The sequence below is a fragment of the Puma concolor genome, chromosome A3, assembly GCF_028749965.1.
Source record: "Puma concolor isolate L17-30 chromosome A3, mPumCon1.1.hap2, whole genome shotgun sequence".
NCBI classification, from domain to species: Eukaryota; Metazoa; Chordata; class Mammalia; order Carnivora; family Felidae; genus Puma; species Puma concolor.
In genome coordinates, this window is record NC_141669.1 from 107,191,722 (window position 1) to 107,209,225 (window position 17,504).

Consider the following 17,504-nt stretch of genomic DNA (forward strand, 5'->3'; position numbering starts at 1 on the left):
GAACAGAGAACAGAGGCAGAGCGTATAGGTAAAGTCTTTAAAGATGTTCTCTCTGAATGAAAAGGAGAAAGAAAGGAAAGCAGCCAGCTAGGGTCAAGAGAGGGTATACGGTTTTCTTTGAAGAGAGGAGAGGCCTGTCGTGTTTAATATTGATTGTACAGATCTGGTTAAAGGGAAATAGTGACAACACAAGAAAGGGAAGGGATTAATGTTAGTGTCAAATCAAGTCAGGGTCCAGGGCCAAAGAGGTAGGGATGGTCTGGGAGAGCAGGAGGGAAACAGGAGGAGAGAACAGCTGAAGACCAAGGTGGGCTGCCTGGGTTGATGTCAGGAAGGAGGTAGAGATGTCCTCCAGGACTTTCTCTTATAAGAGGTAGGAAGCCACATAAACTACTAGGAGTGAGGCAGCCAGAGACTTGAACAAGGAGAAGGTTTTAGTGAATGAGTAACAGTAGGACAAGTCATTATCTTTCAATCCTGACAGACCTGGGTTCCACCACTTGGTAGCCTGTAACCTGAGACAAGTGATACGACCTTACTAAGTCTTACCCGTTTGGCCACCAATGGTTGAACAAGTACTATATACTAGCAGTGTACTAGAAATGCCAACAAAAATCTGATAAAGTCCTTGAATTCAAAGACTCCATCATCAATTGGGTGAGTAAAATAAGTCAGACAAAATTAACACAGCATTAAAGGGGCTAAGGTGAAGGGAAGCATGAGGTATTCAGGAGCACAGAAGTAGGGGAGCATTCTAGACTGGCAGGGTTAGAGACGACCTTCTAAGGAAAGAACCACTCTAGCTATAGCCTCAATTTCCCAAAGCAAAATGGAGAAAACAATCAATTGATTAATTAATGAGATAGTCAACATAAGGCACGTTGGCATGATGTCTACAACACAATTACCAATAAGTTCTACTTTCTTTCTCTAGAAATCCTTCCGGTACGATTGAGACTATTAGACTAATCTACAGAGTTGTTACAGACTTCCACTTTTTGCACACATTTTCAATTTTCCCCATGTTTCTCGAAACGTATTCTTCTCTAAAGATGGTTAGAAGCCATTAAAATTATTCCTCATAGCGAAACTCCAACTTAGAAAAACATACAAAACAACTAACAATAATGTCTTACACAGGGAATTGTAGACACTGGGCATATAAAAATTTCACAAGTTCTATCTCTTCTTTTATTTCTCTTTCATGTTTATGAGCCAGATGCAGCTGGATTCTCGATACCTGAGTCCTTGCCTTCCTTTAAATAAATGAATGCTCAATGTATCAGTTAGCAATCTTGACTGTAAAAAGACAATATGCCATCTTAAACTGACTTAGACAATGAAGGAATTGATTAGCTCATGAAATAGAAATGGCCTGATCTGGCATCTCAGATGACTTCAGAAGGATTTGGTTCTTCCCTGGCTTCTCCCCTGCAGGGTTAGTTTACCATTTAAGCTCCCAAGGTGACAATGGAATTATCCTAATATCTGTATTCATGAGAAGAAAATAACAAATTTGGGTCCATGTAACATCCTTGCAGCACACGATCCAACAAAAGAGAAAAGTTCTTTCCCTAAAAGTCCAAGGAAACTTTCCCTTACTTTGGACTGGTTCTAAGCAGACTATTCTGGAGCCAATCTCTATGCAGTGACCTCCATAGAACCTTTTGTAATGATGGAAACGTTCTCTAACTGCACCTGTTCACAGGTAGCCACTGAGCACTCCAAAATATGGGTAATGTGATTGAGAAACTGTTTTTTTATTCTATTTTAATTAATTAAAATTGAAATGTAAAAAGCAACATGTGTCTAGAGGCTCCTGTGTTAGCACAGTTCTACAGTGAGGAAAGGGTGGGTTACACTGACTGGCTAAACTAGTCAGTGCCCACTGCCTTAAATTGGGGGTGAAGTTAATCCCATTCATTCCACAAAGGTAAGTCATTCTGCCTGGTGTCCCAGAGCCCACCATTTTTATTTCCCAGAGATTAATGGCCCAATTCAACATGAAATCCTTTGCCGAGGAGTCATCTTTATAAATCTTACCTAGGACAATGCCACGTGAAAGTCACTTTGGAATAATAGCCTTTTAAAGCTGAGAGTGACCTCAGGGCTTACACACTTTAGATCCATATTTCACAGAGAAGAAATGGGCTTGAAGCATCAATTGCTTTGATTATGGCGGTTATGAGAGGGCCTGAATGTGCTGACCTTCAGCCATTTTTTTTCACTGTAAAATCCAGTCCTTATGCTACAGCACTCCAAAAGGCCCACTGTGACAGAATTAACTTCATTCTACTGAAGCTTCATAATCATTGGTGTATTGAAGCTTCCAGGAAAGATTGTTACCACATAGGTCTTATATTTTACACTCAAAAGTCTGAAGAAGCCTAAGAGGTAATATAAATAAGGTGGGCCAGCCAGTTGTGGACTGTGGCTGAGTGGACACCACCACACGCTGTGTCTAAAGCAGGCAGCCACCACCCACTCCAGCCAAATGTGGCCATCGGGGTGGGTCGGCCAGTATTGCCATGCCTTCAGATGAGAAATCCAGATTTGTGTATGCACTCCCCAGATTTTTTTAAATGCTGGACTCTCACAGGGCTCCTGGGTGGCTCAGTTGGTTAAGCGTCTGACTTCAGCTCAGGACACAATCTTGCGATTCATGAGTTCAAGCCCCACATCAGGCTCTGTGCTGACAGCTTGGAGCCTGGAGCCTGCTTAAGATTCTGTGCCTCCCTCTCTCTCCAGCCTTCCCCCGTGTTCTCTCTCTCTCTCTCTCTCTCTCTCTAAAAAATAAATAAACATTAAAAAAATAAAATAAATTGGGGTGCCTGGGTGGCTCAGTCGGGTGAGCGTCCGACTTTGGCTCAGGTCATAATCTCGCGGTCCGTGAGTTTGAGCCCTGCGTCGGGCTCTGGGCTGACAGCTCAGAGCCTGGAGCCTGCTTCGGATTCTGTGTCTCCCTCTCTCTCTACCCCTCCCCTGCTCATGCTCTCTCTCTCTCTCTGTGTCAAAAATAAATACACATTAAAAATTTTTTTTAAAGAAATAAAATAAAACAAAATAAAATAAAATATGCTGGCCTCTCATGTTTTACATTTTTAATGATTTATGCAGGCTAAACAAGATCTGTGAATGGGTTTAACTTCCAGTGTGTACCCTGTGATAGAAATTTATGAAGTCTGACCTGCTGAAAATGCAAGCCTTCAGAGTAGTTGCTGCTGGAGTTGTCCATGTGCTCCCATGAATGCCAGCTGACAGCTTCCAACTACAGCTATGTCTGAGGGCTTTCTTGAAGCCTGGGGCCCACTGCTGTAAAGCCCCCTTGGCCATGGAGAAGGGCTGGTGGAAACTTTAAGGCCCTAACAGCCCAGGGGAGAGCTGCCTTCAGTCACTGACAGTTGAGAATTGGTGGGTAAATCCCACAGCTCCCAGGCCCCTCAACTGGGACAATTCCGAGGTGTGCTCTGCGCTGTCTCCCAGAATTCCTCAGTGGTATGGAGCTTCAGATGTAAAGTGGCATCTACTCTGGTATTCAGATAATTCAATATTCACAATACGGTGCCGAAACTGCTGCCCTCTTGCATAATGATGCCATGCTATAGGAACAAATGTTCGTCTAAAAATAGAATCCATTATGTATACCAGCAGAGTCGTTAGTTTCTTAGCATAGCAACTAGTTCTGCCCCATAAAACTTTTCATGGAGGCATTCTCTTCAAACAGGTGCAGTTGGCCGTGCCGCAATTCAATTTCCAGACTGCGGAGCCTACGTCAGCGGTGGTGGGGGCGGGGGGCGGTTTTGCACGCACCAAAGAGAAATCTCATGTGAAATCATTCTCATCCCAATCCATGTTCCTCATAGAAGACAGAACTGAAAGCCAAAAATTCTATTGGGAGACACATGAATTTTACCACTCTCAAATGTATTATGTAGGGGTGATTAAATCACAAGCTTCCTGTCACACCTGCATAGGATCTGGTTCTCTGGTTTCCCTGGTGGGCTTATGTGTCAATAAAGGAAGAGCCCTCCAAATTAATAAGAAATGACACGATGTTATAATTTAACAAGATGATATCTGTTTTTGTATCGGTAATACAAATTTAAGTTATAAAATGACATAATTACATAAAATAATTTTTACAACCACATTTGCTTATTCAAGAGGGCAGAGAATTTAATTAAATATTGAATTCCAACAGCCACTTGGTCTAACAGAGGATCTAGAAAAACAAAAACATAAAGGTTAATAAACAGGGCTTCATTGCTGAGGACAGGTTTGGTAAGGATAAGACAAATAGCTCATACCTGGAACATTCAGAGAATGTAAAATGAAATGAATTTTAATCAACTGAATATAAAAAAAAATCTATTTTGATTCAATCTTGGATACTGAGATTCTAAAAAATGCTAGTAATTTCCTGGCTTCCTAAGTACAGTATAGGGAATATTGTTCAATCATAGACAAATAATTCAAAATCTTGTAGGGCCTCTGGGTGCTCAGCTGAATATTACTTCTGACAAAAATTAGGCCATGGACAGGAAAGGTAGAGTGAACGCAGCCTCTCAGGAAGTTTACTGACTTAATTTGTGATGTCAGCTTGCTTTCTATCAGTGTTCACCTTGGCTGCACATTAGAATCAGATGACCACACCCCAGAGCAATTAAATCAGAGTCTCTGGGGAGGGGCCCAGGAACCAGCATTTTTGAAGCTCTCTGCATGATTTCAATGTGCAGTCCAAGTTGAGAGTCACTTCATACAGGCTGCCTCTTCTCACGAATGTAAGAGGCCTACTGAGGTTTCTTTTTAAGCACATTTTCCCAGAAAAATTAACCTCATACATTAAACAGATGCTTTAAAAAGCCAAGACATACAGCCCAACTACCTGGGTTCTAATCCTGCCTCTGCTAGTAACCAACTGCATGACCAGGGGTCATCATTGAAACTTTGTGTGTGCATGTCAAGGTCAATACCTATAAATGGGGCTAATAATAGCACTATCCTCAGAGGCTTTTGGAAAAGATTAAATGAGTGCATTTGCATGCATGTGCGTGTGTGTGTGTGTGTGTGTGTGTGTGTGTGGTGTTAGCACAGTGGCATGTGGAAGACATTCCTTATGTGTTTGCTGTTATTGGTGATGATGGTAGCCATGATAATAACAACAAGAATTCAAAGGTGTGTGCAAATTGAATTAGTGCATATTTTAAAAAATGTATTTATACAGAGAACAAACTGAGGGTGTATGGGGGTATGGGGGAGAAGGGAAAATGGGTGATGGGCATTGAGGAGGGAACTTGGGATGAGCACTGGGTGTTCCATGTAAATGATGAACCATGGGAATCTACCCCAAAAACCAAGAGCACACTTTACACACTGTATGTTAGCCAATTTGACAATAAATTATATTTAAAAATTAATTAATTAATTAATTAAAATTTTAAAAATGTATTTATAATATTTTAACACCAGCTTCGTAATAAATTGATTGTTCAATGTTGGTTTGTGTTTTCGTCTTTTTAAATAAGTTAAATAAAATAAACGATGATAAAATGGGAAAAAAATGGGAAATAACTAATCATATTCTTTAGTCTATTTTAAGTGCTTAAGTGATTCAAACTACCCATCTAAATTTATTTTACCAAAAGGGAGAGAGAAAAAAATTGTCTTTCTGATTAAATATCGAAAAGGCTTGATGAAGACCCCATCTATAGGATCAAACCAACTTGGATTGACAAGCAAATAAACCAGAAAACAACCAAAAACGCTCATTCTATCTAAAACACCCATGAAGCGCCTGGGTGGCTCAGTCGGTTGAAGAGCCGACTTCAGCTCAGGTCATGATCTCGCAGTCTGTGAGCTTGAGCCCTGCATCAGGCTCTGTGCTGACCACTCAGAGCCTGGAGTCTGCTTCCGATTCTGTGTCTCCCTCTCATTCTGCCCTTCCCCTGCCTGCTTGCTCTCTGTCTGTGTCTCTCTCTCAAAAACAATAAACATTAAAAAAAATTTTTTTTAATAAAAATGAAACAAAAATGCTGGTAATTCAAGCAAAGGAGCAAGACAAGGATCTGGGAATTCTATCCATAACAAAAGCAAATGGGGTTTTTTATATAACAGAAAATAAAATTATGAACAATGTACCAAATGTATTTCCTCCACCCAATCCTCCAATCCAGTGTCTCAAACTAATTTTGGTATCATACAATACAAATATCCCATTTTATAATAGCTTCATAGCATGGAAAGCATCCAATTTAATTTTTCCTTACAAGACTGGGAAGAGCTAAATATAAGCAACTCATAAAACTGAGGCAAAATTTTTAATTAAATTATATTAAGAGTAAAGTGTTTTGAATTAAGGCCAGAGTGTTTCATATTTCTAAACTCCGATCACAGTGTAGTCAAAAGAGCATCGCTGTCGTTATTGTTATGATGAAGTGGAGTGAAGGTGACTTGAAAATCATGTCAATGCACTTACACCCAACAAATAATCCCAAAGAAACTGCAATGATGCTGTTTCATAACCAGCCTGATTTTAAAAGACATCTTGAAGAGGTTACATTTCAGTTAGAAATCTTACTGAAAATCCATGAATCACAACCTCCAAGAAGAATTTGTGAAAGATTCCATCATAATAACATTTCTTCTTACGTTGCATCTACATAGCCTAGGCAATCATAGTATTTGGTTATTCTACACTAGCTGGAGTTACTGAGGAAAAACCTTTGGGCTCAAGGCAGTAGCAAGAAGGTAGTGTTGAGAATACATGGAGCTTAATCTGAAAGTGGATTTGATGAGGGAAGATTCGTTCCTCAGCAATCAGACAGACCAATGAGTAAATTACACTTGAAAACACTACAAGTTTAATCTCTAAGGATCTGACCAGTATGGAGGAGGAGAAGCTGCTTGATGTCAATATAGCTGTGATAATCCAAAAGTGATTTATATTAGGAAAAAAGACACAGACAGCCATGGTGGAGTCCAATTCTTCTTGTGAATAATACCTTTTTCTCTTATCCAAGACTTTAAATCATCTTAAAGCTTATTCCATGAGATGCTTTAGATTCCCGCGGGCCCGAGAAACTTTCATCTATGATGGAGTATTTATTAGTGAATTATCCTCAGAGGAAAATTATTCTAAACAATAAATCCCTTCTTTTGCCTTCCATGGCTCTGTTCCCAAAACATTATGAAAAACATAAATAAACATCTTGTGTGCCCAAACAGACCTAAGCTTCAGTGCTTCAGATCAAAAGACCACAGCTGAGTCTAAACAGAAAACAAGTCATTAACACCTTGAAGACGAAAAAAATATATATTTAAAAATATACATAAATAGATGGTCAACTGGCTTTTGAAACAGCACATTTATGGTCCTTAACAATTAGTTAGAGACTAATTGCTTAGTCAGAGACTAGTTGTTTATTATATACCAATAATAAAAAGCCACCACAAATGACCTTGAGGGTGTTATGCTAAGTGAAATAAGCCATGGAAAGACAAATACTGCATGGTATCATTTATACACAGTACCTTAAAAAAAAAAAAGTCAAACTCTAAACTCCTAAAAACACTACAAAAGTGGATGCCGGGGCTGGGCGTGGTGGGGCGCAGAATAGGAAGAGGTTGGTGAAAGGGTACAAGCTTTCAGCTAGAAGATCAATAAGGTCTCAGGATATAACATAAAACATGTGACTATAGTTGAAGACGCTGTAGTATATAACTGAAACTTGCCAAGAGAGTAGAACTTAAACATTTTCACACAAACAGAAAATAAAATAAATCTGTGAGGTGATGGATGTGTTAATTAACTCCATGGGGGTTCTTTTCACAATGTCTACAGATACCAAATCCCCAAGATGTACACTTCAAATATCTTACAATTTTATTTGTCAGTAAATTATTGACTAATAACTCTACCTCAATAAAGCCGAAATATTTAAAACTAAAATGAAATTTTAAAAATTAAATTAAAAAAAAGACCCCACAAAGGATCTAAAGTTTACAACATGCTAGGCATTGTGTTAGGCACTTCACATACCAAGTTTAACAACAGTCCTAAGGAAGTTATACCTCATCTTACAGCTGAAGAAATCGAGGCTTAGCTTGAGAAGAAATTCACCTGAGGTCACTCTTAATACAAGGTAAAGCAAGAGCTCGAACCCACATCTATCTGACTTTACAGATGGTTTTCTTAACTGGCTTCCAGCCTCCCAAATTAGGGTTGTTTTAAGAAAATTGCTTGGCTTAAAACAAAAGTATTCTTCTAATAGTTTCAGTGCCTCTTATGAAGAAATCTTTTTAATGCCCTTAATTAGGGGGCATCTATATTAAGATATCAAGCATTAAGCATCTATATTAAGCAGTTCCTAGAGACGGATTCTAGTAAAATTAGCTTATTTTAGAGGTGGTTCCAGGGCAAATCAGGAATGAGGAATTGAGAGAGGAAGGGAAGGAAGGCCATAAATGATGTATTTGCATGCCAGTTACTGCTGTGGATGGTGGCTTAATCCCACCAAAGAATTCTGGGGAAAAAAAACATAAAGCTTGCACCTTTGCCTTATCCCACCCAAGAGCTGAAGGAACCGTGGTATTTGTCTATCAAACTCCTTTGCTTGGGGTTGTTGTTAATTCTCAGGAACTTCCAAGCAGCATCATGGGTAACAAAGTGAGCACTAGTGATCAGAAAAAGCAAAAGAATACAAGCGCTGGCCCCTAGGGTCCAATATGTGGCTTCTGGAGTCATAAGGATGTGGGTATAGACTTCATGCCACATCTACTTTATGAATCTCTTCAATAATGGGAATCGAATTCAGAAAAGTGAAGGAAAAGATTCAGTCCCTAGATGCTGCTGGTTAGTCGTCAGTTGGCGATGACTGGTGTACTGCTCCAGGCCAAAGAATGTTGCCAGCCCTCAGAAAGCAATCCTCACATGCATCGTGCTGTTTTCTAAGGTAATTTCAGTTATTGTTTCAGGCTTAGGGGAAAATTACCAAATAAAAATGAATGGAACTCATCTTTTTTAATTTATAACCACATCATTATGCTCAATAGACTGCTGAGTATCCTACCTCATTTACCATACACGAGAAAGGTCAACATTGATGCTTCTGGAACACACTAGAGAAGTATGTCCCAAAGAAGAAGCACCATTGCTAAATGATTAATGAAACAAGTGGTGCCTGGGGATCTTTTGTGGAAACCAGACTAAGTTTTTAATAGGATATTCCTAGAGTTTCCTATGGGTCTATGGTTCATCATTTATAATATTTGTGAACTCTGGACTCTCATGCTGAAAAAAATGTCATTGAGGCTTGTGTAAATATTTAATTTCTGAACTTTGCTTTTGAACTCTGTATAGCAATTTAAGATTACCGTAAGAGAATGCAGTCTATACTTGCCATTAAAAGAAACTTAATTATTGCTCTGTACAAGGATTCCAAATGGCGTCTCATGCAAAATCACAGATCAGAAGAAAATGGGAGATGGAACAGATGGTAGAGCCAATCGCTCCTGTCTCAGGTCCCTCAAAATGACTCAACACGCAGATGTTAATTTACATCTATGAACTAGGGTCATGGGTAAACAAACAGGGTAGCACTTATTAAATAAGAAAGTATGAAAGGCAGAAGATAAATGGAACAAAAATGAAGTGGGAAATAACATCTCAGAAGCCCACAGGCATTAAAACATAGGAACAGATCTATGGGCCATTTAACCAGGTGGTGGAGGTGTCCGTCAGTAGCAGGAGCACAATGGGAACATCATCTCAGGTCAACCTGACACCTCAGCTCCCTCCTCCCGCAGCCTCCACACCCTGAACTACAAAAATCCCACAGAAGAAAGGGTGCCATCATAGCTGGCGCCAACCAGAACCACCAACACGTAAGGCACCCATTGAAAGAAATTAAATTTAGGGGCGCCCAAGTGGCTCAGTCTGTTAAGCATCTGACTTCAGCTCAGATCATGATCTCACGGTTTGTGAGTTTGAGCCCCGTGTTGAGCTCTGTGCTGACAGCTCAGAGCCTGGAGCCTGCTTTGATTCTGTGTCTCCCTTTCTCTCTGCCCCTCCCCTCTTCACGCTCTCTCCCTCTCTCTCTCTCTCAAAAATAAATATTTTTAAAAAATAAAGAAATTAAATTTAGAGCCCTACCTCACACTAGTCCTCAAAACACATGACATGACTACTATGGTCTGAAAGTTTGCGTCCTCCCCAACCCCTCCCCCAAATCTATACTTGGAACACCTATTGTCCAAAGACAAGATTAGGAGGTGAGGTCTTTTGGAGGTGCTTAAGTCTTGAGAGCACAGTCCCTGTGGATGTGATTAGTGTATAAAAGAGGCTCCAGAGACCTCCCCAGCCCCTTCCTCTCATGAGGATACAAAGAAAAGGCTCCAACCCGGAAGAGGGCTCTAACCTTGGACTCCAGCCTCCAGAACTGTAAGAAATAAATATCTGTTGTTCATAAGATACCAAGTCTACGGTATTTTGTTATAGCAGCTTGAAGAGACTAAGATCGGCAACTTAAATTAATAATAATGATGGCCATAACGATGAGGAATAAGAAAGTCCTTAAGTAAAGCAAAAAGAAAAAAAAAAGGAATGAAATGTGAACACATCAAAATTGAAAATGGGAAAGTCATCTTTTGCCATGCATAAGTTAGAAATTAAGAAATTCAAAGACAAACCACAAACAGGAAGAAAGTATTTGCAACATCTTTAACAGCTAAAGATTACCATCTAGAGTACATAGAGCACCCTCAACAAGGAATATAAGCAAGGGACACAAGATTCATGTAAGAGAAAACAGGAACAGTCCATAAAGGCATAAAAATAGACACATCTTACCATCAAGGCAGACACTGGCAAATCAAAACAGAGATAAAACAGCTGCATCAATACATGCAAATATACATGAATGCAAAAATAAAAGGTTTCTTAATAATGTTGGTGAGGCCTGAAGAAACAGTTCCTCTCACACACCACTGATAGGGCTATAAAATGATGCAACTATTAACTAAAATTTAGGATATGTATAGCCTTCAATCAGCAATTGTAGTTCTGAAAATTTACCTCAGGGAACCCCTGACCCATCTACCCAGAGAGGGCTATGCAGGCTGACTATTACCCTGTATTACAGGATTGTTCCCTGTAGGCCCACATTAGAAACAAACACCCACAGTCCGCCAGTGAGAAATTATTATTAAATAAAATTTGGTAATCCATTCCATGGGATATGACAGAGAAATTTAAAAGTAAGAGGTAGATCTACATGTACTTACATGAAAAGTTCTCTAAGACAAACTAATAAAGTAAAACACAAGTTGGTGAAACAGTAAAAACGATGTGATGGTATTTAGGATACAAACAGATATAAACAAAACAAAATGAACTATTTCCATAGATATGCATGTAAAATTCCTTCAGAGGAGACAGGGAACGCTACCATGGAGCTGTTACCAGTGGTTGACCCTGGAGGGTACACTAAGATTGGGTCAAAGAAAGAGGGGCTAAGGGCATTTATACTACTTTATTCTCTTATGCAAAGAACACATTTGTGTGTTATTCACAAAATTAAAAATAAATAAAATCTGTAACAACAAAAAAGAGAAAGTAGTAGGAGTCCTACATTTAAAATGTGTCTTTTTCCTCCTATTCCTTTTTTTTTTAATTTTTTTTTTCAACGTTTTATTCATTTTTTTTGAGACAGAGAGAGACAGAGCATGAACGGGGGAGGGGCAGAGAGAGAGGGAGACACAGAATCGGAAACAGGCTCCAGGCTCCGAGCCATCAGCCCAGAGCCCGACGCGGGGCTCGAACTCACGGACCTCGAGATCGTGACCTGGCTGAAGTCGGACGCTTAACCGACTGCGCCACCCAGGCGCCCCCCTCCTATTCCTTTTTGATGTAATGTAATTATGTGCTCCTCTCCTCTCTCCCTCCAAGCTCCTGCTTTAGGGATACAAGGAGGAGTCTGCTGGGCTGGACTTCTTGGATCTGAACTAGTAGTAACTAGTTTTATTTTTACACCAACCTTGGCACAGAAGCAGGGCATCGAGTTGCAAGGCAAAGGTCTACTTTGTTTCATCTTCTAGCAGAATAGGTTTGTATTAGCTCTTTAACATTGACTTCTTTTTTCTTCTTTAGCTTTTCCTCCAAAATTGTGATGCAGATACTTCCTGTAGTTACATGGTTTTCATGGCTGATACTTCCTGTGTTGGTTCCTTGTCCCAATCTGGCATAGCTCCAAAGAAAAGTCATAGACTAATGCCAGCAACCCCTTACATACTCCAGCCGTGCAGGAGCCCCTCTCACCCACAATTACAGATAAGCTCATCCTCTTGACCTAACAGACACTGACATAAGAAAAACCACCGTGCTTAGAACAGTCTTATTCAGAAACATGCTGTTGCTACTTGCAGTCAATAAGATGTACAGAGCCAACAGTAAAGAAGAAAGTGATTAAAATAAGTCCAGAGCTGGTACGAAGAATGAACATATATCCCTTAAGATCATGGTCATGTTTATCTGCTTCCCCCAACCTCAAATATTTTTTCAATGTTTCACCAAAGCACATGTTTGCTACCTAAAAATCACTTGCTACTAGCTCCAGTTTTTTAATTCCTAAATCTATCATCTGTGCTGTCTGTCTTCTTTGCCACCCGTCATTTCTATGATGAAAAATCAAAGGGGGAGTTAGAGGGAGGGAGCATGTCACTGTCTATGGAGGATGAATTCAGTGGCGCAAAATCAGTGGCTGTGGTCTACAGTAGAATGGATAGTAAGGTACAATGTATAATTTGGGGTGGTATCATGTAGCCGCTATAGGAGAGATGACATGGGTAAGACATTGAGTAAAATGTGAGAATTTTCCTCCAGTGCTATAAAAAGAAAGATCTTGTAACAAGAGCTTCTTTCCCAAGAGCTTCTTAAAGCCACTCAGCTCGCCTCTGAGCAGACCAGGCGTCGTTTTGGCACAGGCTCCGTGGACAAAGGAGAATTTAGGTAGGAAGAAGCCCAAAGGGAGAAGAGAGGTACATTATAATAAATACCAATGCACACTTCCAAACCAATGGAAAACAGTGTGTAAAATCAATGAATAAACTTACAAGTATTTTTTTCCTCTGAGACATCTCTGTAATATATGTGATAGATTCACATCACTAAGAGTCACTGTTTGAAAAAAATATTTTGAAGAAAGTGGGCCTCTAAGTAACATCATGATTGCACCTCTCAGCCAGGTACCATCAAATGATCCTATGCAAAAACAGCGACTAAAAGCTTGGCTTCCCACCCCTCATTTGAGAGCACCATCTTCTAGCATACATTTCCTCTAATATATCACTTACACCCGTCCATCTCCTAGAAGTGGATGTATCACTCCTTCTGGCTCCAAGACCGGGCATAAAGCCAGAAGAAAATGACAAACTTGGAAGCAATGAAAGTTTAATTTTTTTTTCTTAAATCCTCTCATCTTTTGTATACTGATATATGATCATTGACTAAAAAATAAACCTCGTAACTCTGATCTATGAAAATGGGATGACTTCGGTATTTAAAAAGTGAAAAATGAAATTTACTATCTTCTTAGGTAGAACTGTAAGATTAATATCCATGAGAGGAAAAGTAATAAAGAAATAAAAGGAATTGCTAACATATTATCTGTTTCAATTGGTCATAAACAGCACTACAAGCAAGAGAAAACGGTTGTGGTAAAAATCTGAAATAAATTTTCCCACATCTGAAAATAGGCATAAGTCAAAATCCTGGGTTCTCAGAACAATAGACATGCATCAAAGAACCTTCGGTCCTAAACCCTTTCTCTTTCTTAAGCAAAGAAATATTTATGATTGGTCTTAGAAGGGAGTTTAACTGAGTTGCCATGAATTATTAAAAAACCCCAAAATACCTTCTGTTGCTTTTATAGAAGCTTGATTTACAAGCTGAAAAATCAAACTGACAGTTAAGTCCCTTGTACAAATACCCAACCTTTAAAAATGCCCTGGGCATTATAAATATATCTTTCATGAATATAGCTGCAACAGTTCTAAAAATAGCTTTTAGGAGGAAAAAAAAATTCTTTCAAGCCATTGTTTTATACATAACAGCAGGAAACCAAACAGAATGTCAAACCCAAAGTGATTAACACACCCAGTAATAAACATGAACATTAAGTAGCAAGTCTTACAAATGAAATACATTTTTTTGACATTAGCTTAGAGTCTATGGTTTAGCCCTAGATCTATGGCCAGAGATGATTCCAGGGCACCCATATTCAAAAAGTGATTCGAGGGCTACAGGGCTAAAATTCACCTTTTAGATGAGTGTAAACAGGCACGTTCAGGACTGGCCCTGGGAGGGAGGTATTACCATCCAGCACCCTGAGAGTTTCTTCCAGGCTCCACCCTGACCCCAAATATGCCATTTCACACAGCCAGTTCCAGACCACTGCTCACAGGTGAAGTCCAGGTTGCCCCAAAGGCAGAAGAAAAGGCCAACAAATTCCAGTAACTTTGGCAATAGTGACCTAACTCAAGGATGTGAAAAGACTAAGAGCCCTTCACAATGTGGTACCTGGTATTTTATTGGTTTAAATATGTATTTAGCACTCTCAATAAAGCTTACCCATATCTCCAAATAACAGAACTTATAGGGTCACAACATTCTGTGTTCTGTGACCTCACAGGTTCAAATCCAGAACCACTGTTTCTTGAAATAATAACTACTTTCTATGAATATTTTTCTGCCCATTAAACCCCAAATAAATCTTGTGATTTGCAGACATTCTATTTAATAATTCAATATGGAATTATCTCAATTGGCTTCATAATAAATGAGATCCTAAACTCATGAAATGGTAGACAGAAAGCTAAATATGAAAAGAAAATCTTGAAACACTGAAGGTATAAGCTAAAGGAATCTTATTCTTAATTTTCTAATGTGAATAAATGATCAAGACCAAATTCCTGTGCCAAGGCCAGGCGAACCCTTAATAAGCAGCAAAGGGGAGAAGGAAGAGAAAAGGAAAGCCAAACTTATAATGTGGGTCACAAGTGATTTTCTCATCATTTTTCTTTATTCTTTATGAGTAGAACTGGAGGGGGGATTTAAGTCACTAATACTGGCTAATTTTCTTCTACAACAAATGTAATTCACATTTCCATGTTCTTGTCCTGAAAAAATGGCAATTGTTCTAGGATTCAGCATATCTAATACTTTGGGCTAGAATCCTTGGAAACTCCTAAGACATTTATTTCTAAGTAGAATCTTTAAATAAATTACAAAGGGTCATTCATGAAATGGATATACTTATGGAGGTAAGTTAAATACTTTGCAAATCAGCAACAAACTAGAAAATGTAAGAAAGACATATCTCACTTTTTACCTTATTTTGATCTGTCCAGTAAAAGAAAAATCCCTGAGGGTCAGTCCTCAAAATAATTGGAGTGACAATAGTGGAGTCCTAGAAATATAAGAAAAAACACAAATATCAACATATATCATTGTAGGAAGTCCTACCCAGGAGTTACTTAGCAAGTAATAGTTGTCACAAGTTTCTCAAGGGTCAGCAATTATTAGTAAAAGTTTCAAAAAACTAGACATGGCATCCTCACTTCACAGCATTATTAATTACATAACTAAGCTTCTTTACTAATAATTAGAATATCTGTGCATTACTTATAAAAGAAAAGCCCAGGTATGCACATATTTATGAAGACAAATTGACATGTATTCTATTCAAAGCTCTAATTTTCCAAATAATTTTAATATTAAACATCATTACATATTTTATATGATTAAAATTAATTAAAATCCATGCTTGAAGGTAATATTTTAAATTACATTTGTTCTATAAAATTATTTTTTATTGTACTAAAGAGAGTAAACATATTATTTGGGCATTGCTGTTTCCAAGGTAACAATAAATAAGGCCATGGTCTACATTTTAGGAAAGATATACACAAAATTGTTGCAAAATTTAAATTTCACAAGATGAAATAAAACATCATAGACAAATAGTCTTCGGGAGTTTAAAGCATGTACATTATAAAGCAAAAACAGCATGCACTGTAATTATAATATTAAACATTTCTAAAATATGTGTTCTTTTCTTTTGGCAATTTTCAGAAAGGCATACCATCTGCACAAGAAAACACATGTCACTGGATATGGATTTTTATACTGAAATACTTGGTTGGGCCTTTGCAGGAATTACATTTTTTAAAGGAGACATAAATTACCTGTTTATTTCAACTATTTCATACACATTATAACTAAAGTATGGCATATCGTCTATCTGATCAAAGATACTTATAATGAAAATTAGAACTTGCAGAAATAATTTTGGAATTGGGGAATGTTTTCCTGATGGGAAGAGTAGATCAATGTTTTTAGTCCACATGGTAAGTCTTATAGAAAGCTCGGTTCTGAAGGCCATCTCCTTGGGGATGCCTGTCCCCCCTGGGTACCTCATCTTACACAGCTACAACTGAAAAAAAAAAACCATAATAATACCTACCTTAGAAGGTGTCTGTGTGAATTAAATAGGAGAATTTGGGTAAAGTACTTGAACCAAATGCTTGCCTCATAAAAACATTTATTGTTATTAACGGATTATGCTTAAAAACTGACTTATTAAAACAGCAAATGAAAGTTTATCATGGCATTCTTTTTTTATTATGGTTTTGTTATACCGCTAACATAAAAATTCCTTTTTTTAAGCATAAAGTTCAGTGGCATTAAGTACATTCACACAGCTGCGCAGCCATTACCACCATCCATTTCCAGAACTTTTTCATCTTCCCACATGAAACTCCACAGTCATTAATCACTAACTCCCCATTCCCTCTTCCCCAAGCCCCTGACAATCACTACCTACTTTCTGTCTCTATGAATTTGACCACTCTTGATGCCTCACATAAGCAGAATCATACAATATTTATCATTTTGTGACCGGTTTATTTTGTGACTGGCCTAATGTGTTTAAAGGTTCATCCATGTTGTAGCAGGTGTCAGAATTCCCTTCCTTTGTAAGGCTAATATTCCTTTGTATGTATACATCACATTTTATTCATTCATCCATCTGTCACTGGACACTTGAGTTATTTCCATCTTTCCACTATTGCAAAAAATGCTGCTATGCACAGATTGACAAATATCTGAGTCCCTGCTTTCAACTGTTTCATACCCAGAATGATCATACAATAGTTCTCTGTTTAAGTTTTTGAGGTCCTGCCCTTCTGTTTTATCCTGATAATTTTAAGATTTATTCTTTTTTTTAAAAATTTTTTGATGTTTATTTATTTTTCAGAGAGAGAGAGAGAGATGGAGCGTGAGCGAGGGAGGGGCAGAGAGAGAGGGAGACACAGAATCTGAGCTGTCAGCACAGAGCCTGACACAGGGCTCAAACTCACGAACCCCAAGATGATGACCTGAGCCAAGTTGGACACAACCGACTGAGCCACCCAGGTGCCCCTTTTAAGATTTATTCTTAACATGCAGTTTG

The 17,504-nt window shown here is 38.6% G+C and overlaps 1 protein-coding gene across 3 annotated transcripts in view; it reads right to left on the reverse strand.

Annotated features, from left to right (window-relative positions):
• The window catches only part of PLCB1 (phospholipase C beta 1), a 704,439-nt gene that overhangs the window by 671,015 nt on the left and 15,920 nt on the right, over nt 1-17,504 (reverse strand). For all 3 annotated transcript variants that reach the window (XM_086701714.1, XM_086701716.1, XM_086701717.1), the window contains exon 2: nt 15,384-15,461. In XM_086701714.1, coding sequence (XP_086557840.1) covers nt 15,384-15,461 — 78 coding nt within the window. The remainder of the gene's footprint in view (nt 1-15,383; nt 15,462-17,504) is intronic.